General features: G+C 53.5%; 1 protein-coding gene across 4 annotated transcripts in view; it reads right to left on the reverse strand.

Annotated features, from left to right (window-relative positions):
* Pax7 (paired box 7) overlaps nucleotides 1–12,754 on the reverse strand; it is a 101,566-nt gene extending 88,812 nt beyond the window's left edge. Inside the window, exons 1-4 of one of the 4 annotated variants that reach the window (NM_001191984.2) lie at nucleotides 12,568–12,687; nucleotides 9,872–10,107; nucleotides 9,252–9,381; nucleotides 8,354–8,482 (exon numbers count right to left, since the gene is read on the reverse strand). In NM_001191984.2, the coding sequence (NP_001178913.1) occupies nucleotides 8,354–8,482; nucleotides 9,252–9,381; nucleotides 9,872–10,107; nucleotides 12,568–12,652 (580 nt within the window). In that variant the 5' untranslated portion in view covers nucleotides 12,653–12,687. Of the gene's footprint in view, nucleotides 1–8,353; nucleotides 8,489–9,251; nucleotides 9,382–9,871; nucleotides 10,108–12,567 lie in introns of all 4 variants that reach the window. The other 3 variants (XM_006239263.5, XM_063288293.1, XM_039110635.2) reach the window with 3 other exon arrangements.
* Nucleotides 12,755–24,507: the final 11,753 nt, after the last annotated feature.

Genomic DNA, 24,507 nt, shown 5'->3' on the forward strand with positions numbered 1-24,507 from the left:
AAATATTTACTTCTGGGGGAAGAGTTTCTCTTTCCTATCCTCTTTTTCCTTTAGGACAAAAAGGGAGGCACACCTGCATTAATCTGTGAAGGGGCCGGGGAGAAGGCTCAGCCAGGAAAAATGTTTCAAGCCTGAGTTTGATCTCAGGTCACCTACAGTGGTGAAAAGAGAGAACTGACTCCTGCAAGTTGTCCTCTGATCTGCACGTGCATACTCAACCCCAGCCAATAAAAAGAAAATGATAAGTGTGTGTGTGTGTGTGTGTGTGTGTGTGTGTATGGAAAAGAACTCTTCCAATTACAAAACTGGGAGGCTGCCTCTGTTTTGAAATCAGACTAGTTAGAAATATTTGTTTCTCAGATCATTTGACTATGAAAGAGACATACACAGAGAGACAGAAATAGAGACAGAGTGGAGGAGGAGGAAGAGGAGGAGGAGGAGAGGAAGAAGAGGAAGAAGAAGGAGGAGGAGGAGGGGGGAGGAGGAGGAGGAGGAGGAGGAGGAGAGGAAGAAGAGGAAGAAGAAGGGGGAGGAGGAGGAGGAGGAGGAGGAGGAGAGGAAGAAGAGGAAGAAGAAGGGGGAGGAGGAGGAGGAGGAGGAGGAGGGGGAAGCGCAGAGAGACCAGACAGCTAGCTCTCACTTTCCACCGGCCTCTTCATTTAAATGTCATCACTCTGGGACGTAGGGGGCCTTTAGAGAGTACTGGAAGTATCAAAAACGCAGCTGCTGGGTTCTGAGCAGCGTGTTACCTCAGGAGGCACAGGGACCTCTTTACACAGTATTTAAAATTCTGCTCCTGTGTACTCCAGCGAAGACTTGGACTTTTGTTTGTTGGTTTTATTTAGCTTGTACCTGACTTTCAAATGGATCTGGAATTCCATCCAAAGGATAGGAGCCTTTGTGTAAATCTCTATCCGTGGGAAATCGAGGCGCAGAGACATTCATCGACGCATGGCAAGTTGCAAGGCTAGTGTGCTGGGGACTGGTGCGTTCTGCCCATCCCTGGTGCTCCAGCACCGGTTACCCGGAGCTGCCGGGGCTAGGAGCACAAGCCAGCGGATGGTCGCGAACACTCGGACGCGGAGAACCGGTGGGTGGAACAGCACCCGAAGCAGCACTTTGCATTCTCGGGCAGTGCAGTCTGGCCTTCCAATGTTCCCCGCTCCCCATCCCCCTGGCTCTGAGGACAAAACCTGGAGCTGAGAACTCGGGCACTGTCGCCTTTCAGACCCGGGAACTTCGCCTAGGGACAGTTAAGCGGGAAGGCGCGACCCAAGTACCCGGCTGGAGGCGGGGGGATCGCGCTCCGCTGCGCCGCTGGCCGAGGCCCAGCGCTGGGTCAGAGCGCGCCGCCCCGGTCCCCGCCCCACCCGCTCGGCGCGCTCGCCTCTAATTAAGCGGCTGGATCCCGGGAAGCCGCCGGGCCGCGCGGTAATACGATGAGCCGCCTTTGTACTGGTGTCACCCAACGCCGAGCATCAAAAGCGCTGCGACCCGCCGCCCGGCCCCGCTTGCTCTGCAGCCCGCCACGACCGCGGTCCGGGGCAGCCTCTCGGCGACTGCGTCCCTTTGTCTTTCCCGCTGCTGCCCTGCGCCCCCCTCTCCTCTTGGCGCTGCTTAGCGTCCCCACACGCCACTCCCCGTCGTCTCTCCTGCATGCCTCTCCACGATCGCTCCCTTTCTGCAGACGCTCTCCTACTTTCTCACCCCTTGTCTTCGGCTCCGGGTCCCCACAGCCCCACCCCACCGCTGCCTGACTCAAGCTCAGGCCTCGCTCGCTTCCAAGGCTTAGAAACCGAGCTAGGGAGCTGACCCTAGACCTCGTGCGCTCGCTAACGGCAGCCCTGGACTTCCAGAGACCTGCGGCGGCCTCCTGGTCCCTGGAAATCCACCGGAACTCAACTCAGCTCTTGCACCAAAGGACTAGACAATATGCTCTGGGGAGCTTGGAAACTGGATTTGGGGCTCACACAATTTCCCCTCATCCCTCAAGAGGGTGCTGGGGTCTGCCGGATGCTTTCCCTCTCCTCCTGGGCTTAAGTTGTTGACCCGGCCTTCACATATCTCTCCCCACATCCCTTCGTTTGGCCCCCACCTCCCCTTTGCCCTCGACCCCTTCTCTTCCTCCTGCAGGCCCCTCCCCTTCTCATGTTGAGCCCCCCCTCCCCTAATCTCTTTCCCCCTTGGAATCTTGGTCTCGCCCCTCCCCAGCCCCACTTTGTTTGAAGTTATGGAGAGATCTAGCTACAAATGGCGCAGCTTCCCCCTTAGGTCGCCGTTCTGCCTTGATTAGATTTGGGAAGGCGAGTTTCCTCCCTCCCCCGGCCTGACCCAGCGGGGCCAGTCCCAACCGAGAGGGTCAGAAAGTGCTGACCCCATTTCCACCCCCTCCCCATAGTCAGCAGGAGTTAGGGGTAGGGAAAAAGAGGGGGAGGGCCCAGGGTAACAGAAACTTAGGGGCCATCCCCATCTTCCAATCATCCAGGGTCCCCAACTGGGTTTCCTAATTACCCCATTAGGGGAGTGGGAGGGGATGCGGCTATTTTTCAGGAATTCCCGGAATGCACCCCCACCCCAGTCAGACCTTCCAGGCCTCAGAGAGAACTTTCCCTTTGGGGTTTCGAAGCGAGAGCCCTCTTCTCAAGCTGTCTTGAGGCTGTTAGCTTACGGGTTTCTTAGCCTTAGGTACCCTAACTGGGGCTGCGGACAGAGAGGTCGCCTTAACTCCGTTGATGGCCATAGAGTAACCGCAAGCCTCAACTTTACAAAGAGCATCGTTCGCTGAGCCCTCTCTGTGCATTATGTAATGTTGACATGCAAGGTAGTGTGTAACAACGGTTTTCAGGGGGAAAAAGGTTCCTTAATAAAAGTAAAAGTCTCAAAAAGCAGCTCGCTGCCTGCCTGGTGGCTACTGTTGTGTGTGCTTTAAAACCCTTCCACGCAAATTCCACTCAAAAATTTGGAAAGCTGTGAAAAGGGAGGGGTGGCGGGTGGGGGAGGTTAATCCGGGTTTAACGCTCCTGCGTTGCAGACTCAGGACCAGGGTTGGCCCGACTGTCTTATCGCCTCCCAACATTTGAGACGCCCATATTTTACCCAGCCAAACAGCTTGGAGAGCAGCGCAGACGGCTGCCGTGGTCGCGCCTCAGGAAAATGTGTTATTAATATCTAAATAACTTCCCAATACTGTCTGGTAAATCTCCCTTCACCGTTCCAAATGATGAATTCGTTTGAAGTCTTCCCCCAGCCTCATCTTTTCAATGTGTGTGTGTGTGTGTGTGTGTGTGTGTGTGTGTGTGTGTGTGTGTGTCCCTCTCTCTCTCTCTCTCTCTTCTCCCTTCTTCTTAGCCAGGCTTATTTCAAACTGGTAAATATCTAATTCCTTTAACTGCCGCTCGGTGCACGCGAATCTTTTAGGTACAGACGCCTTGAAACGGCCGCCGCGCGGCGGGTGCGTGCCCAGGGGGTGAACACGGAACGCGCGCGTTCGCTCAGCGGGGGACCCCACTTGCTCGACTCCAGCAACTTCGGTACGCCGGGGCCTGCTCGCCCCAGGGGCCTGGCTCCTGCATCCCTAGTATCCCAGCGGCATCCCCAGCATCCAGGCCCCGCGGCCCGTTACGGCCCTGCACGTCTTCTGCGCTCTGCACTCGTTGATTCTCGTTTATAAAGTTTGTTTTCTGAATGTCTTCTATTAGATTACGCTCCTTCACAGCCCCTCCCCAACCTTATCTCCTTCTGTCTCTTCTCTCCTGGCCCGTCACACTAAATTTAGGCACCCGTTTATCTGGAGCGCCGTTTGCAGACTTTATTTACCCCGGGATGCGGGGCTGCGAGCGTGCGAGCGCGTGTTCGTCTTTGTAACAGCTATCGCCTCATTGTAGTGTCGCTTAGTCTCAGCTCCCTCCTCCTCACTCGTGTCTTGGGTTCAGGAGGACTGGGGGCGGGAGGGGGGTGAGGGAGTCTTGTCAGCTCAGTGTGGGCTCGCCCCCTCGCTAGGAGCTCCCTCCCCCCCCCCGGGGACCTTCTGCGTCCCATCCCCCACCGGACCGTGGGGGCCTCCCAGGCCCCCTCCTACGCTCGCTCTGTTCCTTCCATATCCAAAGCGGAGCGCTGCCTAAAGCCGAGGAATTGCCTGACACCCCCTATCTTCCTCGGAGCCCCCATTATGCGAAGCTGATCCTCCTCTGAACAGACTCAAATCCCGCCTGGACTGTGTTTGATTAGATTGCCAACCCGGGGTAATCCTTTGATTTGGTGGAGTGTCAATTACCTTTCTCTAAACACACATTTACAGAGGAGGGAAGTTGTAGGTTTAAATCAATGCAGATCTCCTCCTGATAAATGGACGGTCTTGGTACCCACTCCGCCCAGCCCTCTTCTCCAAGGCCCCACCCAGGTCTCTGCTTCCCTAACCCCCCCCCCCAAAAAAAAACATTGACCCCTTCCAGGTGTGAAGTCTCCAGGGATGAGGGGAACTCTAAGAAAAAGTGCGGGCTGTGAGGAGCCCTGCCCCCCTTCCCCTATTCATTCGCTCCCCCGGAGCCTAATTAAATTTGGCAGGTCCTTGTACACACAATCAAAACAGCTTCCTCCGGTGCGGCAAACGACCGAAAACCGCATTAGCAGCCATCGCCGCTGCCAAATTAAATTGTTTCCCACCTCCTTTTACAAGTGTCTAAAACCGACACTTCGGACTCCCCCCCCCCCCCCACCTCCGCCTCCTTTCTGATCCTTCCCCTGGTATTCTACTCCACACCTGTAAGTTTACCCTTCTTCAAATAAATTAAGGGGAAAATGCAAAGAAAGCAAACCTACGGTCCGAGATGTATCGCTGGGTGGGGAGAGTACTTGCTTGGCCCGTGCCAGGTCGGTTCAATCCTCTCTAAGGTAAAATTAAGGCCCAGCCCCACCCTTTTCTTTCTGAAGCCCCCACCCCCCCCCCAGCCTTTTGCACCCCTGAGCTCTCTTCTCCCACTGGAATCAGACACCCGTGTGTATTCCGGGCCACACAGGAAAACAACTTCTTATGCCCCTGGTAACTTTTTGAGTGTTTCATTTTAATTATAACCCCACTGGGCTTTGTACCCTAGGGACCAACCGGTCCTATGTGATGTGTGATGTGTTCAGCTTCGACTCCAGCCTGAGAGAAGTCAGATGCCTGAGGCTTTGGCTGCCGGTTGTGTTTTACTGCAACTATTGTTACTGTCTCTCCATCCTGCCTATCTCTCTGGCTACTGAAGAACGCCCGAGCTTTCTTTGCAGCAGTTTCTAGGGGGGGGGGGAATCTCTTTCTCTACTTTCTCTGTTCAGATCTATACAAGGCCAACTCTACCCATCCCCTATCTCTTGGGGAGAGGGACGAAGAGGAGAGGGTCTAAACCACAAAGGATGCAAACTGTCCCCTTCCTTCTCCAGGTAAGCTGAGCTCAGATGGCCTCAGCCCCTATAGGCAGCAGTCCTGAGAATTCTCACTAGCAACAATCCTAATAACTCAGTCTTAGCTAGGATAAGAGGGAAAGAGGAAGGGAAAGGAAAAAAAAAGCCCACAGTCTCATGAATATCAGCCCAAGGGAAGCAGGAGTGAGCCGTTCAGAGATGAAAGTGCGGAGAAATAAAAGCTCAATTTAATCTGTTTTAAAACCCTTCAACTTAACGTTTGTGCTTCAAACTCTGAGAGTGAAGACTGATTGCGGATAAATAGTTTCTTACCATGCCTGGAAGCTATTACACCCCTCTCCAACACAGCTTCCTATTCATCGGCCTCAGTTTTCATTACCAGCTCTAATAAGTCTTAACATTATTAAATGCCAAGCGAGCGATTGGAAGAAACGGACCCAGGGAGGGATCTCTCTTTAGCGCTTAAAGAGGAGCTCCTCTTAAACCCCTCTTTGGTGGCTCCCCGCCACGAGAAGGGCGACCCTGGGAGAAAGCATTTGTCAAAAAGCAAGAAGCCAAAACAAAGTTGTGAGTGTGTGTACCCCTCCCCTTGGTGGGGGGGAGGTGGGTATCTGGGCGGGCTCTGGACTCAAACCCCGGTGAGGGCTGGATGGGGCTTTTCAGCTTTAATTCGACTGTGAAACTAATGTGTAGGGAGAGAGAGAGAGAGAGAGAGAGAGAGAGAGAGAGAGAGAGAGAGAGAGCGCCACATGCCTGCCAACCCACAGGCCAGGGTTCATGCTGGACACCAAATCTGCCCACGATTCTTTTATTTAAATTGCCACTGCTCCTCCACAGCTGCCTATGGTCAGGCTGCAAACTCCAGATCCAAAGGCTCATAGGTAGGCCTTCAGCCACCTGAAAGAGGTGGAAACTCACAAGGCCATTCAGTGCCCCAAGTGTCACTCATGCCCCAACAGCAGCTGGAACTCTGGAGATCTATCAAGACACCAGCCCCTTGCAAACCACTTCATTCTTACAGCTTTGTACGTTCAACACCTGTGTTCTCAGCTGGCCTCATCTGGACAGGACAGACCCGGTCTCTAAACCTCCAGAGACTTGGACCGTCCTGGGTTTCTGGCAGGGAAAACCTCTCTCCAGCGAAGCCTCTGGTTCACTGGTTTTGTGAGGCCTCCGAGTTCTCTAAGGCAGGGGGGTGCCCCAAGACACAGTCTTCTTTCTATCTCTTTCCCCATTCTCTTCTTTTTTTTTTTTTCTCAGAGGCCACTGACCTCTTGCATTTCCTCACACACTGAATTCGGACACATCCCCCTTCGTACACACGGCGCAAGCCATCTCTAAACAAACTCAAATATCCCAACTGCTTCCTGGAGGCAACTCTTAGAGGTGTTTGGTGTGTGGCATGTACTTAGAAAGATTATTTGAATTCAGGATCCACCAGTAGTTCTCTGATTTTTTTTAAAAGGCTAACTTGTCTTTCTGATAAACTGAGATAAACCCTGGGTTTCCAGGAAGGAGGGCTCTAGGCAGAATGGCCGAGGCATTTGCCAGAAGCTAAGTCCAGCAGCAGAGCCAAGGCCCCTCTGGCAGGCCTGGCACAGCAGGATACCAGCTCGCTTTCTCTCTCTCTCTCTCTCTCTCTCTCTCTCTCTCTCTCTCTCTCTGTCGTGCTTTTTATCCCTGGAGGGGGGGTGACAGCATCCCTTCTAGGGTCTTGAGACTGTCAACAGCCTAGCACTTCCCTCCTCTCCAATCCTTTCGGTTGAACTGGGCTGGTGGGGGCTGGGCCTCCATCTCTGGGTGTTGTCTTTAGAAGTGGGATTTTGTCTGTGAAGTTCATCTTCAAGGTTGGAAGGCACTCCAGAGAACGAGAGAGAGAGAGAGAGAGAGAGAGAGAGAGAGAGAGAGAGAGAGAGAGAGACCTACTAGACTGGAGCAGCTAAGAAAGGAACTCTGCAGAAACCTCTGGAAGAATTCTCAGACAAGGGATTTTTCTAGTAAATGTCCTACACTTTCCCCAAAGATTCTTCCTGATTCATTTGCCTGCCTGGCATGCGTGTTTCAGGCGTCCTCTTTTCCGGGGGGTCAGTCTTTGTGACTCTGAAATTTTCATATCCACCCCCCTTAGGGTCCCCACTTTTGTACAGACAAGAAGACTTCTGCGGGAGGGGTGACGAAGGATGACTTCCCCATGCAGAAACAGAAATACAGCCCGGTTCTCAAGCCGGGCTGCAGGCATTTGAAAGATAAACTTTAGCCCTGACGGCTCCGGAGAGAAGGATGAGTGCCGGGAGTCCGCGCAGGGAAGACTAGCTAAGGTTGGACAGAGAGGGTGGTGGGTGAATCCCCCGACCCTTGGCATCTGGGAACTTGGCCACCAGCCCCCGACACACAGTGCTTGCCAAGAGGAAAGCACCCTTGTGCCCCAGCTCCTCCCTGGCCATGCGGGACTGAGAGGCAGCCCGCGCCGCTCGGGCTAATTCTTATTGATTGCAGCGGTCAGTCAGCTGTCAGGCGGGGTTTCAAGGGACCGTTTAGAAAGCGTGTGCGGGGCTGGTTAACAAATTCATTTAGGGAGCCCCAGGCGGGCTCCTCCTTCCTCACCCTCCTCCCTTGTCTCCCGCACACTTGTCTAAGTTTTCTATAAATAATTGATCGACGCCAAAATGCCAGCTCCAGAGGCTGCACGGGCTGTGGACCTGGGCACGCTCCGGGGGAGGGAGTGACAGTTGAGGCGCAGGTTTGTGCTACCTGCAGCCGCGCTCCCAGGACTTGCAGTGGTGGGGAGAAATAGACCCGTGCACCCTAACGCTTTCAAAACCCAGGCCGCCGGCGATCTGAGACTTTCCCCCCCAAACCATCCCAGCTGTGGCAGAGGTTAATGCGTACACGTTCTCACCAGAAGCGTGGGAAAACGTGGTCTCCGGCGTCACGGGCCACGGTAGGTTCTTACCTTTGTCGCCCAGGATGCCATCGATGCTGTGTTTGGCTTTCTTCTCGCCATCTTCTTCCTTTTTGTCTCCTTCCTCATCGTCCTCTTTCTTCCCGAACTTGATTCTGAGCACTCGGCTAATCGAACTCACTAAACCTCAGAAATTAAAGGCAAAAGAGAGAGTATAAGTTGTTGGGATCGAGGCACGGGAGGCAGAAGTCAGACAACTGCCCCTGCTCAGCTCCCTGCTACCCAATCAAACTCCAGCAAGAAACCTTGGTCACTCCTGGAGCGCGCACGTCCAGGTAAGCCTGCAGAGGCGCCCACCTCGTGCTTCTCAGTAGACATCCTTGGACGCTCACCAGGTGCCTGACCCTACCTTGTGTCCTACAGGCACTCACAACATGCCTACTGCCCTAGCGTGGCTCAGCCCTTGCTGCAGCCAGGCAGGTGTGTCCTGACCCCGTATGCTTGCACACAACTGTACAGTCAGAAACAAACCTAGCAGCTTCCCCCCCTCACCACAGCATGGTCTGAACTTCGACTCAGAATAGAGCGGGTGAGAGCCCAGGTACACCAACCCTCCTGGGACAGGTCTTTCTTTCTCGAAACCTCTTTCCCCAAAGCTCAAGAGAACCCATTCAAGGTTAACTCCCTTTCAATCATTCTCAGCCTCCCCCATCTCTCTTCCTCTCTCCTTTCTTTCCCATTTCCATTCCTTTTTCCAAACCTCTCCTATTTCAGCTTTCTCTCCCCCTCTCCCTTCCATCCCTCTGGCTTTTGCTTCACGGCTAAGTCTGTATTCTCCAGATGACAGTGGCCCTCTCATCCCCTTCCTCTGTTCATCCCCCAGGCCTACACTCTGACTCTCCATTGAGGCTCCTGGCCAGTTCTGCTGCTGGCTCAGCTACCTTCTCACCTGAGGGCACCGTGCTGCGGTCACAGTGGCCGTCCTTCAGCAGCCGGTCCCGGATTTCCCAGCTGAACATTCCGGGGTTCTCCCTCTTATACTCCTCAATCTTTTTCTCCACATCCGGAGTCGCCACCTGCTTCAGAGGTGGAGGTGGGAGAGCCGGAGTAGAGAGGTGGGATGGGGGAAGGGAAATAGTTTTAGTATCAACCTCCCAAAAGCTTCCCTTCCTCCTAAGATGGGTTTTCAAAGTTCCCCAGATGGCATCAGTGGGGTCATCGGTAAGAAATAAAATAAAATATAATTCATAACCCTGTGGTGTCCTGCCTCACCACCTCAGGCAACACCGAAGGGAGATTTCCTCTGGCTAGGGTTGGAGATTTCAGGTTGGGGGAACAGATGTAGGGACATTCCTGTGAGGTTTCAAAGTCTTGGACAATCTAGAACTCAGCTAACCCATCCTTCAACTTTTCAAATAACCCGACAGTAAAAGCTCCTATGAGAGCTTTTCTGTGGGAAGCTTCCAGACATCCAGGAGTGCTGGGTGACTCTGGTACTGAGAGAGGTGACAACCAAGGTCCATGTCCTAGAGATGGCCTGCTTCAAGCCTTAGAGGTAAAGACACTCACTCTGGGCTTGCTGCCACCGATGGCCCCGGGCCGGATGGACCCAGTCTCCTGGTACCGGCACAGAATCTTGGAGACACAGCCATGGGATACGCGGAGCTGACGGGAGATGACGCAGGGCCGGATGCCGTGGTGGGCCATTTCCACTATCTTGTGCCGGATATGGTTCGGCAGGGGTCGCCCGTTGATGAAGACCCCACCAAGCTGATTGACCCGGCCTTGGCCAAGAGGGGTGGACACTGCGGGAGGGAGGGAAGATAGTGCGTGAATAGAGAACAGAATACAGTTAGTGTGGGGGAGGGGGGACCCAAGACTCCTAACAGCTGATCTTCGAGGTCTTCGTAACTCCTACAGGGAGAAAGAGTCCTGGCTTCAGGGCCTTGGCTTGTTTGTCCCCTACACTGAAGGAAATGAGGATACACCTTGGGGTGAAGAGAATGCCAGAAGGGACAGAGTGGAGCCTGGTGGAGAATAGAGATCTTAAGGGCAGCCACAAATGGTTCTGGGACCCAATTTTGGGGTCACAGGCCTGTTGCCTCTAGAAGAAGGTAACAGCCAGGAAGATGTAGCCTACCGGGTCAGTCCCACACCTCCGGCCGTTTAGGACTCAACTATTCAGTTAAGAGGCTACTTGACTCCCAACAGGTATAGCTCTGGCTTGAGCACCCAGGAGTGGGGCAGCTGAGTCTGTACAGCTTAAGGACTGGTGACATAAAGCAGCCTGTGTAGCGTCCAGGGGCACAAACCATCCCTTAGCAGATTCCCTTCGCTTTTAAACACCCCTAAAGTTCTCATTTCGTTTGGGGGAGCAAATCGAGGGCACACTCCACAATGACCACAAGCTCCAAATTACCCCCAACATGGTCTCAGAAATACAGTAATTGTTCCAGCAGTCTTTGCTGCATCGAAGATGGGTCACTGTGTGTGTGTGTCTGTGTGTGTGTGTGTGTGTGTGTCTGTGTGTGTGTGTGCGCGCGCGCGCGCGCGCGCGCGCCAGGAAGATAGACATACCTGGTGTGTTCTGGGAAAGGAGAACTTAGGCAGGTCTTAATGCAAAGTCTACACAATTTTCTTACAGAAGGTTGGGGGGACACCCGGCGCACTAATCCAGCCTCGATCCCCCCAATTTGGGGACTCGCGGCTGCAGAGATCTGGAAGATTACAACGATTTCACAGAGGCCCAAGAGGAGGAAGCAGACGGAATAATTGGAAAGGAGGAGGGTAGAAGAGGCTTGGTCTGCTGAGCTGTTCCTACCACCCCCTCCTCACTTTCCCGCTCCCACCCCCCCTCACCAATTTTTCTTTGTAAAAGTAGGTATCTGAAGCCACTCTCAGATTTAATCAGAAATCGTGCGTCGCCGAGCCAGAGTCACTCGGTCTCCGTGGCGGGATACGCCATTAGCGCTGGAGAGCTCTCGAACGCCCAACTTTATATTCAAGAGCCTCTTTAGCGACCGGCACTCGGCTCTCCTCAGTATTCTGCGTCATGTTGGGCAAATATTGTCCTAATCCTTCGCGCGTCCTCGGCCGCCTGTTTTGCTTGCATTCGTTCCAGGAGAGGACTCCGGCAAATCCCCGGCTGCCGCGCTCTCCCGCCTGCGTGGCCGCTCGCGCACACTTGATCACGCAGCCCGCTCTCTTCGCCTCTGTCTAATTCGGGGACCCGGCGGCTTCTCGCTGCCCGAAGGGGGGGGACTCCCACCCTAGATCGTCGGCTGCCAGACCGCCCCTTCTCGCCTTCTCTCCCCATCCTCCCGCACCCACAAGTGGGGCCCACACAATGACAAGAGGGGCGTCTAAAAAATAAAATTGGCTCGCCATTTCTAACAGCTCCTGTGACACCCTGGGCTTTTTGAGCCGAGGGAGCTAGAAGACCCTTCCATGACTGGCTGAAAGCCTTCCATCGGTTTAAATAGAAAAGGGAGGGGGCCCGCAAAGGGGCCCTTTCTCTCCAGGCCGACCGCCGCCGGCCGGTCCCCTCTACATCCCGGAGTGGCTAGAGAATTTGGCTGAATGTGTTTCAATACCCAAAACTGTCCCCTGGATTGGATATTGCTGTACAGTTTCTCGGTTTCGAGTTTCTCTCCCGGGACATTTGTAGACTTTAGAAAGACGGAGTGAAAAGTTGTGTTTCGGATTTTTTTGGTTTTTGTTTTTTGCGGGAAATAATGGCACTATGCGTTGTTTTCAATTAGTTTGTGTCCGAGCGGGGAAAAGAAAAACTAAGCCAGTTAGTAAGTTGCTTTGGAGTAAGCGGACAGCCTGGTAGGGTAGAAATAGAGTATCGCTTGTTGGTATTTCGAAATAAAAGGGGTTGGGACCCCATCCCGGTTTTGAGGGACCGATTCAAAGCTAGGGAAGAAAGCCGGCCGTGCTGCGCAGAGACCCGGGAACTCCGCAGTGCCAGAGAATAGTGGAAAACCCTGGAATTTACCGGAGCGCAAAATGGACCAGATGCGAACTCCCCGGGGAGTCGCATCCTGCGGCGAAAGACCGGCAGCCGGTGACCCACGGAGCGCGGGCCGAAGGTCAACGGAGTCCACGCAGAAACTGACAAGTGTCCGCTCTAGAAACTTCCCGGCTCGCACGCGGAGACTCGGACCCAGCAGAGCCCCGGAAGCCCCGCTGCTCGCTCCCCTGGAGGGCGACACCTCCGAGGCCCTCGGGGGACCCTGTGAAGGCCTCCAGCGCGATCTTACCTTCCAGGGGGAAGCCGGTGCGCGGGTAGTTCTGCCCCGGGCCGGGTCTCATCATCCTGGGGACCGCGCCGGGCAGCGCCGCCATTCCTGCGCACGCCGGAGACGAATCCAGAGTCGGCTGGATAAACCTCTTGGCGTCTCTTCCTTTCACCCCTGCTGCGATCCTCCTCTTCTCTTCTTCCCTTTCCCCCCCCACTAGCCTCTTCCCCCTCCCTTCTGCACACTCCCCCCCCACCCGGCTGCAGACGCGCCCCTTCCAGAAGCTGGGCGGGGGGGGGTGAGTTGGGGGCGGGGGGAGTGGAAGGTGGCGACAAGGAAGTTCAAACAAACAAACACTCCAACCCCAAGTCCGCCTCCACCCGCCAGGCTCGGCCAGAAGTTAAGCCGAATGACACCGGCAGCCGTGGGCAGAGCAGGCCGGGCTCCCTGTCCCCAGCTGCGCCTTGCAGGCCACCCGCTCCCGCGCTCCCGGCCGAAGTTCCTGAGCCCAGAGGCTGTGGAGTGGATTTCTTTGGGTCTTTATTTATATATTTATTCTCTGGCTCGGACTCCCTCCTCCCTTCTATCCCTCCTCTCCACGCCTCTTTCTGCTCGCCCTCACACCCTGTCCCCGGGAGGACTGGAGCAGGGAATGCGCGCCTGCTCGGGTTTCGGACTGGAGGGGAGGCGACCCGAGCGACAGGGTTGGGGAACAGAAGAGGAAAAGCGAGGGGGCGCGAGCGATCAGCTGGGTAAGTTGTGCAAAAGTGCTCAACCGCAGGGGAGGGGAGGGAGCAGGCTGCAGCCAGAGAGATCTGATAGGTTCGGACTTTTCTTTTATTCATGAGGAGGAAAGGGGGCCAGTTCGGGAGGGAGAGGGGACCGATAACGTAAAGAAGTCGCCAACGAATATTTTCCCCCTTTCTTTCTAATCTCCAACTCGACCTCGTTTTATTTTCTTCTTCTTCTTCTTCTTTTTCTTTTCTTTCTTTTTTTTCCCCAGGGGGCGGCGGGGGAGGGAGATAATTTGAAACTCTGAGTCCAGGGATGGAGTGGGCTGGGGCAGAGAGAGGGAGCGGGTAACTTCTTTTAAGTGTTGTCTGGAGATGAACCAGCGGTCTGTGCTCCCCAGCCCGGGTCCCCAGGACTGCTCTCAGTTGTCTGCCCGCCACGTAAGGAAGCCGGCCTTGGGCTGGGGCGTTTCTCTGTCCTCTCTGCCCATCTCCGGCCTCCCAGACTAGGGTTGACCACACTTGTCCCTTCTCTTTTGAGCTCACTAGTTCTGAACTTTGCTTGACAAGGACTTCCTCCCTGGGCGAAACAGAGTAGGGTGACATCCCTGGAAGAATTTTGACTTCTCTGATACCTGTCAGGGCTTTCCGGCTAGGGTCTTGCCTGGCCTCCTGCAGCTCGGAGGGCGGGCAGCAAGACTTGCATACTCTGATGTCGGTAAATCTGAGTCTGTCGAACCCTTGGGAACAACCTCCCTTTCTTTCCAGCTACTCTTCCAGCTTCTGTGACCATCTAGGAGCCCTTTCTATCGGGTGTCCTGGAGACTGTATCAGCAAGACTGAGGATCTGGGAGTCTCATGGCAGACAGCTCAGTGGGAGACAGAAGGATAGAGCTTGGTACCCAATTCAACTCCTCCACTGGAGGGTTGGGATGGTGATGCCCCAATTAGATGGTCGTGTGTGTGTGTGTGTGTGTGTGTGTGTGTGTGTGTGTGTGTGTGTGTGTGTGTGTTTGGTCAGAGATCCCACAATTCTCTGTTCTCTGAAGCCAGAGTAACCAGTGGTCTCTGCCTCAGGACCTAGATTCCCAGGGGTGAAAAGCCTTCCCAGCAGGGTAGAACTCTGCCATTACAGATCTTTTGTGTGCCCCCCACCTCCACCTCACACATCCCCCAACACTCCAGGAAAAGGCCTTTCTGGCCCAGCCCTGGAGGTAAAATACAATAAAACAAATCCAGTCCTCAAGCTCATCCCCCTGCCCAGCCTCCTCCTGGTGATGGAGGGGGTCAGTCTGGTCTTGGCCTGGGGGTGCTCTCTGCCGGCTGGCCTCAGTGTGTCCTCTCTCTTCCCCTCCTCCTCACCTGTGACCTTTGCCCCTCTCAGCATGCTACTGACCCTTTCTCCTAGCATGAGGGGCTCATCAGACTTCTTCAGGGGTGGGGGGGAGCTTCCGGGGATGGGGGGGCCCTGTGGAAAAGCTTGTTAAATGCTTGGAGGTTTGAATAGGGAGAGGGGAGAAGCCAAGCAGTTTTAACTTTGTGCTCTGAGTCATAGGCACCCTTATCACCAGGTGGGGAGACAGAGCTTTTGGCCTGTAGGTTGTCCATGGGGAAAAAGGAGCAAATCCCTGAGGAGCCTAGCCTGCCTTTACTCCTGAGGTAGATATCCGGGTTTTTTATATAGACATATATATATGCATATATATGTTTCTATAAACATACAATACACACATTTAATGCGTTCTCCTTCAGTCTTGCATCTGTCTGTCCATCCCTCTACCCCCCCCCCGCCTCGCCCCTCCACACGGCAGGTTTTAGGTTCATTCCTTTGTATGGTGTGTGATCTCAGCAGCTTTCACTGACATCTTTGGGTTTTTATGTGCAGGTGGGGTCTGTGTAAGCTTGTCTCAGGTCGATCCTGGGTAAATCAAATGTGGGTTTCTCAATGGGGGGGTGTAATGCTGTCCGCGTAGCTGGCAATGAAAGTTTGTGAAGGGGTACCATCTGTATTTTAACTGGCTCCCCTTCTGTAAGTGCCTGGCACCTGGGCTGTTAGGCCCAGTTTCTCTGTATCAACCCTGTAACTGGCAACTGGCACAGCAGTTAGAGTGAGACCGACACCCAGCTGGTAACAACCGGTGCAGGATGGGTGCTGTTGAGACCCTCAGATCTGTGGTTGGTGGCCTCCTCGTCCTTGAGGTGATCTTCCGCTCCCGGACACAGAGGCGGTTGCTCACTAACCCAGGCCCTGCACGGACACACGTCTGCTGGGGATCCCTGGAGCCCAGGCAGGGCAGACACCAGAGGGGAGGAAGCGGGGGTTGTCTGTCAGAATGAGCGTGGCCATTCTCGCCTGTTGGAGAGCAATTTCACAAATGATTTTTGCAACAATTAAGAAGTGTGGCGGGGTGAAATGGCGATTTCACATCCAGCAGGGGAAAGGGGGGTTCACCTGGGGATGGGTGGCTGCAGCTGGGGTAGTCGAGAAACTCTCCTGCTTGGCCGGTCCCCTGGCTCACCCCCTTGTCCCACTGTACCCCCTCCCAAGTCATCAATCAACTCCCAAGGTCTCCAGTGCCTCAGAGGGTCCCAGGACTCCAGCTCCTGCTGTGAGCTCCAGCCAACACTTGCCCAGGCGCGCTCTCTCTCTCTCTCTCTCTCTCTCTCTCTCTCTCTCTCTCTCAGATCACCCTCGCTCTCTGTCTCCCTCTCCTCCCTCCTTCCCTCCACCTCAGTTCTCCATACACTTACTTTCTCTGTTCCCCGCCATCTGTCTCCTCTCTCTCGGGCTGCTTTGTGCTTAGGGTCCCTCTCTCTTCCTCCTTGCTTTTCTGACTCCTCCCCAGCGGGTTTCCTCTGCCCGACTCTGTGGTCTGGTCCTCCCGCCTCCTCATCTCCATGGTTTCCAGAAGTATGACCGGCCTCCACTGCTCTGTGGGCTGGAACTCAGACCAGAATCCTTTGGTCCAGATGGGGCTGGACTTTGGGGAAGAGACTCTTCTCCCCCACTCCTCCCCCTCCCCTTCCCCTTTCCTCCCTTCCCCCTTTTTCCCCCCTCCCATCCTCCCCTCTTCTTCCTCCCCCTCTCCCTTCCCCTTTCCTCTCCCCCATTCTCTTGTTCTCTTTTCTTACTCCTCTTTTTCCTCCTTCCTACCTTCCTTCCCTCCTCCTCCCCATCTCCTGTCTCTCTTCCTATTTCCCCATTCTTTCTCCTTTCCCTCCACCATTCTTCCTCCCCCTTTTCTTTCCCTTCTTTAACTCCCCTCCATCATTTCTCTACCCCCCCTTTTCTTTGGTCTCACTGTATAGGGCATCCTCCGCCACCCCAAACCACTTCTGTTCTAGCGCTGTCCCTCTTGGGCAGATACCTCCTAAGTCTACCTCTCCCAGCCTCGTCTGGAATCTTCGCACACAAACTCTCTTTTAAAAGGCTGTAGCAACACCAACAGTCTTCCTTTCAAGTTTCTAGCAGAGCCCTCCACAGTGCATTAAGCAGGAGAGAAAGAAATGGGGAGGGGGGCACTCCGAACTGTTTGATGAGCAGGAGACGGTGTCCCTGGCTGCTCAGATCTGCACAGGACAGATAGAAAATGTGAGAGTTCAGCCAACTGAGGCCCAGACCCCCAGCCACTGCCCACTGCTGGTACCCCAGCTCTCAGAAGTAGAGCCTGTTTATTTCAGCTCAGATACAGAGAGCATTTTCGGAAAGTGATTACCTAATGCGGCATCCTGGCATCTTTCTTTACAGGGTGCTAAAGACACCCTGAAGAAACTGGGGCTTTTGATTTGGGGCCTTTGATATTTCCTGAGGCTCCTGACAACTCTGCTGGGCTGAGAGGGGCCAGAGCCATCATTTGGAATTGTCTCTGTTCGATGAGACCAGAGGGTAGGTGTGGGAAGGGGACAGGTTTAGAGTAGCCTGGGACAAAGGGCTCCGAGGTTCCTGAGGCTGCCAGGTGGGACCCTGGAGCAGGGCTGGACAAGGGCTCCATGGGAACTCAGCCATGCCCTCTTTCTCTTTTAGGGAGTATGCCCTTTGTGAGGTGATATAGTGAAGTGCCCACCCAGGCAGGAATCAGAAAGAGAAGGAAGCCCAATTGTTCTTATATCTCACATTTTAATCCCCCCCTCAAATAAAATCAATTTACATGGAGATTGCTGCTCTCCACATACTGAGAGCCAGGTACCTCAGGGTAGGGTCTGAGGGCTCCTCCCCTGGCTTCCTAGCCACCTCTCTTCCCCCTCTTTCCATCCTTCTCCCCCTTCCTCATTTATCCCTCCCTGCTTCCTCATTTCTCCCTCCCTGCTTCCTCATTTCCTCTCCATTGAGCCCCCCTCCTGTCTCAGAGCTCTTTCCCCTCCCTCTTCTCTTTCCTCTTCCCTCTTCCCCCTCTTTCTATGCTCCCATCACCTCTCCTTTCTTCTCTATTTCTTTCTCTTCTGCCTTTTCCTCAGGCTAATTCTCAGAGCCTGTGCCTCCTAAGATTCTGGAAACGAAGAGCAGGGCAGATGAAGCCATGAGAGTGACCCAGGAGATGCCAGGATGGTACCAGCTGTCCTTGACATTGAAGATGGCTGGCCCCCTTCTTCCTCCTCCTTGTCCAGATGAACCTGCCTGCCCTCTGCTATCCCCTCAGCCTCTAGTGATACAGCCAAGGCCGTCTTTGCGGGGCTGTCACTAGGATCCGAACATTCTTTCTTGGGTCACCTCTTCTCTTTGATTCCTGGAGTGGGAAAGAGCCTTGTCAGGAGTGAGAGACACTCCCTACCCCAATCTAGCTGAGTGGGATTGGGTGACTGTGTGTGTGTGTGTGTGTGTGTGTGTGTGTGTGTGTGTGTGTGTGGCTGGGACTATGTATGCTCACTGTGTGTGGCTGGGAGTGGGTGTGCACATACATGTACAAGAGCCTGTGAGTACAACCCTTGTTGGTGCACAAGTGCCTTCTCTGGGCTCCCAGCTTCCCAGACAAAAGACAAATGTCAGATGGTACCAAGCTGCTGGCTCTGACTCCTTTTGATTCCTCCCTCAAGTTCAATTCGCACCAAGTCTGGGTGTTAATGGGTTGTAGACCTTGCCCTTGGACAATTACCTTATCAGGGTTGAGAATCTAAGGTGCCCGAAAAGCATTTTCATTAAACAAATCAAAGGGAGCAGTGAGCCCAGTGCAGTCTGGTCTGCAACTCAGAGGCTGACCTGCAGCCTGAGGCTGTGAGCCAGTGCCAGGGAAGGCCTCAAGCCCAGGAAAACGTTCCCTCAGCTCCCCAGCCTTTTTAGGGGGTACCAGGAAACCCAAGAATGGGAATGAAAAGATCAAACACTTCCTGTTCTCCACCTCAAATTGGCCAGTCGCCAAGGGGAAGCCGATGGAATTGGGCTCCCTAGGCCTCTGGAGTTCCTGCTTCCTCCTGTTTCTAAATTGGTTCACTGGAGAGGGGGTGTGTCTCTCTACTCCTGTCAGCTGGAGCAAAGGTCTTAGAAGCTTCTGGAAGCTCTATCAGAGGGAGGGCATCATTCTGGGGATTGCTATCTTCCATCTGCCCTTGTAGATGCTCGAGTCATTCTCACTGAGTGTGGGAATGATTCTCACACAGACAGGCAGGCTATCTGGGTTCAAGAAACAACCAGGGAATCAGGGATTTGCTCTGAACCTTTGAACCTCCCCATAGTCTTTGTGGCCAGGATCCCTGGCAGAGCAGCAGGAAGGTATGTGACCCTCTGTGCATGGTGAAGCCAGGACACAGCCTGCCAGTCCTGAGTTTGGTGGCTGGGTTGGGTGGAGCCTGGTGCCCTGACTACAGTTGGCACTCCATGCGTGCTGCCTCCTGGTTGCCGTTTCCCCTGGCAGTGGGCGTTTGGGTCCATCTCTACCTCTATGCTCAGACTGTATGACGTACAGAACAAAGGATGCTTCAAACAAATCGAGAGCCATGAAGAAAGATTCTGAGGTGTCCCAGACTTTGGATATATCTCTTCTGCCCTGGGAATTCTCCAGTGAGGAATAAGCTAAGTTCTAAATCAAGGTTACAGTAGGGAAGGATTTTAACTCAGACCTCCCTGATTCCAAAAACCTGTGGCTTCCGTTTCCCCTTCATTGATACCCAATATCAGACCCGGAGTGGGCACTCCAATGAATGAATGAATGAATGAATGAATGAATGAATGGAGGAAGGAAGGAAGGAAGGAAGGAAGGAAGGAAGGAAGGAAGGAAGGAAGTTTGCTGAAGCATCCTGGAGATGAGAAGATTCTATGCCCTGGAAGCCTGGTGGGAGTGGGTGAATTGACCAGGGAATTAGAACCTGGAGATAGTTGACCTTGTCCAAGGCATTTGCAGTTTCTGGAAGCTCCAGCTTCCAGAAGGGCTTTGACCTGACTGGCAGGTACCCAGCAGAGGAAGGAGGCAGCCAGCATGGGCCTTTAGGGCGGCCTGGTGCCCAGCCTTCATTGGAATGTGTGGGTGGAAGGGATGCATGCCTTATTTGTCTAGGTGAATTAGAAGCACAATCCCAGTCTCCCAGAGGGAGCCGTCGGTTCATATTTATACATTTGGTCTTACAGGTGTAAAATAGGGTTCCTTTATGCTTATATCGTAATTTTTCATTTGAATTTCAAGCCTTTATTCCCTTCCTTGGATTCAAGCTTTCCACCCGAACTCGATTCTCTCCATACCCATTAATTCCTTCATCACAGAAATGAATTCTATCTAATTTTCTATAGCGGCAGTTAGAGCAGATCAAAAAGTGCCTGGGCAGAGGTTCCTTCCACCGTGCAGTGGCTGCCGGCTCCCTGCACCCCGCCCCTTCAGAGGCTGAGGTTCGGAAACCAGGGTGGAAAGCCTGAAATGGACTTCCCCTCTCTAGATCAAGACCCTGCTGGCTTGCAGGAGTGGGGCTTGGGGAGAAGAGCACAGCTGTGCATGTAGGAGAAAGTGGCCCTACGCCATTTGGTCCTCACTCAAGGCAGGTCTTGGGCAACAGTAGCCTCACCCTGGAGATGAAGGGACAAAGGCCCAGAGATGCGAGGTGATTTCCATGAGATCACAGAGCTTGGATGCTGGAGACAGCTGGGCTTCATTATTTTTATCCTTAATGGCTTGGGGGGCTAGGGAGGGCTCAGCAGTTAAGAGTATGTGTTGCTTTTGCAAAGGGCCTGAGTTTGGTTCCCAGCTCCCACCTCAGGAGGCTCATAACTGGCGGTAACTCTAGCTCCAGGGATATGACGCCCTCTTCTGGCTTCTATGGGCATTGCACCCATGTTATAGAGACAGACATGCACGCATACACATGAAGGGAAAAAATAGTGTGTGTGTGTGTGTGTGTGTGTGTGTGTGTGTGTGTGTGATTATGGGCATGTATTTGCAGTGGGTACATCATATTCACATATATGCATGTTGTCTACATGTATGCACACGTGTGCATTGGTCCTGAACTTGGAATGCAGTGGATGGATGTCTGTTAAACAGGAGTGTGTGTGTGTGTGTGTGTGTGTGTGTGTGTGTGTGTGTCTATGTCTCTGTGTGAGAGAGAGAGTGTGTGTGTCTCTGTATGTATCTCTATATCTGTGTGTGTGAGTGAATGTGTGTGTGAGAGTGTCTCTGTGCGTGTCTGTGTGTGTGTGTCTGTGTGTGTGTCTCTCTCTCTGTGTCTCTGTGTGTGTTTCTCTGTGTGTGTGTATCTGTGTGTGTAAGAGTGTGCATGAGTGTGTGTCTGTGTGCGTGTCTGTCTGTCTGTCTCTGTGTGTGTGTTCCCCTCAGAGGCTAGAAGAGGACATTTCACTTTTGGAGCTGGTGTAACAGATGGCTGTAAACTGCATTTGTGGGTTCTGGGAACCCAACTAAGGTCTTTTGACAGAGCAGCAGTGCTTTTCACCGCGCACCCACTGGGTCACCTCTCCAGCCCCCCTCCTGCTCTCTCTTAACAACTCTCCTGTTCATCCTGTGTAGTGTGTGGCTGATGTCACAGAGTGGTTTTCTGGTATCTTCCAACAAGCTCAGCATAGAACAGCTTGGTGAGTGGCGCGGGCTTTACAGCCTATGAACTTAGTACAGCCTTGGTTTCATGTCCCCCAGTCACTCAGCTCTCACCTCTGAAGGAAAAAACACAGCAACCTCGGAGTATGGGAGCCTCTGGCCAGGTAGAGACTAGCAGCTCTAAGTGAGCCGGGCTCCATGTACACTCAACCGAGTTCTTCCAGTCCTGTATGGTAACCCACACTCCACCAGCAGCCAAAGCAGTCAGCTGGCACTGACTGCTATCACCAGGGGGCTGGAGTCATCCCTATTTGGGGGTCACTGGGGCGTGGTGACCTGTGACCTGTGATCCCAGCCAGCAGGGGTAGGAGCCTATTGGGTTGGGGTCATTTTGGAATTCTGGAAGAACCTGATGAGCCACTTCCAACCAGGGCTTTTCATTAAGTAGTAAATCAAAGAAACTGCTCTGGGCTATAAGCTGCAGAGAGGGGCAGGGCTGATGACAAGGGGCCCCCCTGCCTGGTGACCAAGTAGATCTCAGAGGAACGGAGTAACCTATGAATGAGAAAGCCCAGTGGGAATAAGGCAGAGAAAGTGGAAGCCCAGGGAGCTGGTTCAGGAGTTGAGCGTTTACTCTGCAAGCACAAGGCCCTGAGTTTAAATCCCCAGCACCCATGGAAAAATTATCAGTGTGTGTTTGTTACCTCAGAATTAGAGGACAGAGACAAGCAGATCCCTGGGTCAAGGCAATAAGACAGGAGGCACTGAAGGAAGTCACTGATACCCTCCTCTGACCTCTTTATAGATGCACATGCATCTCTCTCTCTCTCTCTCTCTCTCTCTCTCTCTCTCTCTCTCTCACACACACACACACACACACACTAAAATAACATAAAGACAAAGAAATGGCAAGCCAGAGAAGGTATCATTAGGGTCTCTGTTTTAGAGGACTGATACCTTTGTTATATAAAGAGCTTTTGCAAATCAATAACAATGTTGAATTCTCGGCCAAGGATACAGACAGGCAGTTTTTGAAAAACATACCTAGGGACATCAAGTGTGTGAAAAATCGTCAGTCTCACCAAATATCCAAGAAAAGAGAAATGAGACCAACAAGATGCCATGCTCACCCATCAAAGTGGCAGCCATGAGGAGATGATGCTATTGGGGCCGAGTCTGTGGAAACTTTTAGTAAATTGATACCAGCTTGCCGAGGCACAGTTTGGAAAGTCTGAAAAGCTGTAGTCGTTGTTTAACACCAACCTTGGCATATCGTTCGTGTGTCTGAGGTTTGTCACGCATGTATGCTGAGACATAAGAACATCCCAACATTCCCACAATGGGGACGCAGGATGGGACCAAAACTCGTAATGATAGGATTCTTACAGAGACGGCAAGAAACAGCCATCTCCTGGAATGTTCTGGAAGCATTGCGCAGACCCACAAGATGTGCAACTGTGTGTGTTTCTTCTGCTCCGTCCTAGCGATCGTCTGTGTGCATTAGTTCAGCTCATAAGTACTAACTGCACCTCAGTGCTGGAGAAGCGGGCACCCACCTGCATCCCATCCCCTTCTCTTCCTCCTCCTCCTCCTCCTCCTCCTCCTCCTCCTCCTCCTCCTCCTCCTCCTCCTCCTCCTCCTCCTCCTCCTCCTCCTTTTTGGTTCTTTTTTTTCCGGAGCTGGGGACCGAACCCAGGGCCTTGCGCTTCCTAGGCAAGCGCTCTACCACTGAGCTAAATCCCCAACCGCCTCTTTCTTCTTCTTCATCCTAACCCCTGCACTGTAAACTAGCAAAACAGAGCAAACACCAAATCCAACCCTGGCGTGTGAAAACCATTCTGAAGCAGAGAGTCTGCCTTTGTTCCCAGCATGCAACTATCCCCACCCAATATAAAGCAGAGAAATAAATAGAAATGTGTCACTAAAGATGTCCCCACCCCGCTGGGGATTTAGCTCATTGGTAGAGCGCTTACCTAGGAAGCGCAAGGCCCTGAGTTCGGTCCCCAGCTCCGGAAAAAAAAAAAAAAAAAGAACCAAAAAAAAAAAAAGATGTCCCCACCCCACCCGTGACCCTTCTTCTGTTCCTCTCCTCTCAGGAGTCTGTACCTCTCACCAACAAAGACAAAACAGAGATGATGTGGATGCATCCTTGCTGCGGAATTGCCACTGGGGCTGGAACTCTCTGCGCCTGTGCAGAGCTCCAGGACCATCGAGGCTATATGACCGTGCGCATGCGCATATGTTTATGCGACCACGCTGCGGGCCGTGTGTGTGTGTGTGTGTGTGTGTGTGTGTGTGTGTGTGTGTGTGTGTGTGTGTGTGTGTGTGTGTGTGCGAGCGAGCGCACGTGTGGAGGCCAGAGGATGATGTCTGATGTCTTCAAGTACTCTTCATCTTATTTGGGGGGTGGGGGGATGACAGGGTCTCCTTTTGAACTTCCGCAAGATTGGCTGGCCGATGAACCCCAAAGGATCCTCCTGTCTCCACTTCTGCACTGATGGAGTTTGAGGTGTGTGCTAATGTAGCTGACTTTAAACGTGGGTGCTGGGGATTTGAACTCAAGTCCCGTCCACTTTCACGGAAGGCACTGAATCCCCTCCCCGGTGCCTGCTTGACACTGCTTCCCAGAGGAGGCACCCTTCCGTTCCAGGTGGAGAGCCCTGCTGACCCATGCTGTCTGAACCAACGATGTCGCATTCAGGACCTGTGCTGATGAACCCCGAGGAGTGGGCCACAGACAAGCAACCTCTCAGTATCTCCTGGGAGCCTGTGAGGAAAGAAATTTCTCTGACCCCACCCAACCCAAGCATACCCCACCTCTACCCCCAACAGATCCCACCCCTACGACGTCAAACCCCACCCCACCAGACCCCACCTCTACCTCCACCAGACCCCACCCCTACTCCATCAAACCCCACCTCCACCAGACCCCACCCCTACTCCATCAAACCCCACCTCCACCAGACCCCACCCCTACTCCATCAAACCCCACCTCCACCAGACCCCACCCCTACTCCATCAAACCCCACCTCCACCAGACCCCACCCCTACTCCATCAAACCCCACCTCCACCAGACCCCACCCCTACGACATCAAACCCCACCTCCACCAGACCCCACCCCTACTCCATCAAACCCCACCTCCACCAGACCCCACCCCTACTCCATCAAACCCCACCTCCACCAGACCCCACCCCTACCTCCAACAGATTACACTCCTACCCCCTCCAGACCCCATCCCTACCCCCAACAGACTCCCATACC

Source organism: Rattus norvegicus, chromosome 5 (assembly GCF_036323735.1).
Source record: "Rattus norvegicus strain BN/NHsdMcwi chromosome 5, GRCr8, whole genome shotgun sequence".
Taxonomy (NCBI): Eukaryota; Metazoa; Chordata; class Mammalia; order Rodentia; family Muridae; genus Rattus; species Rattus norvegicus.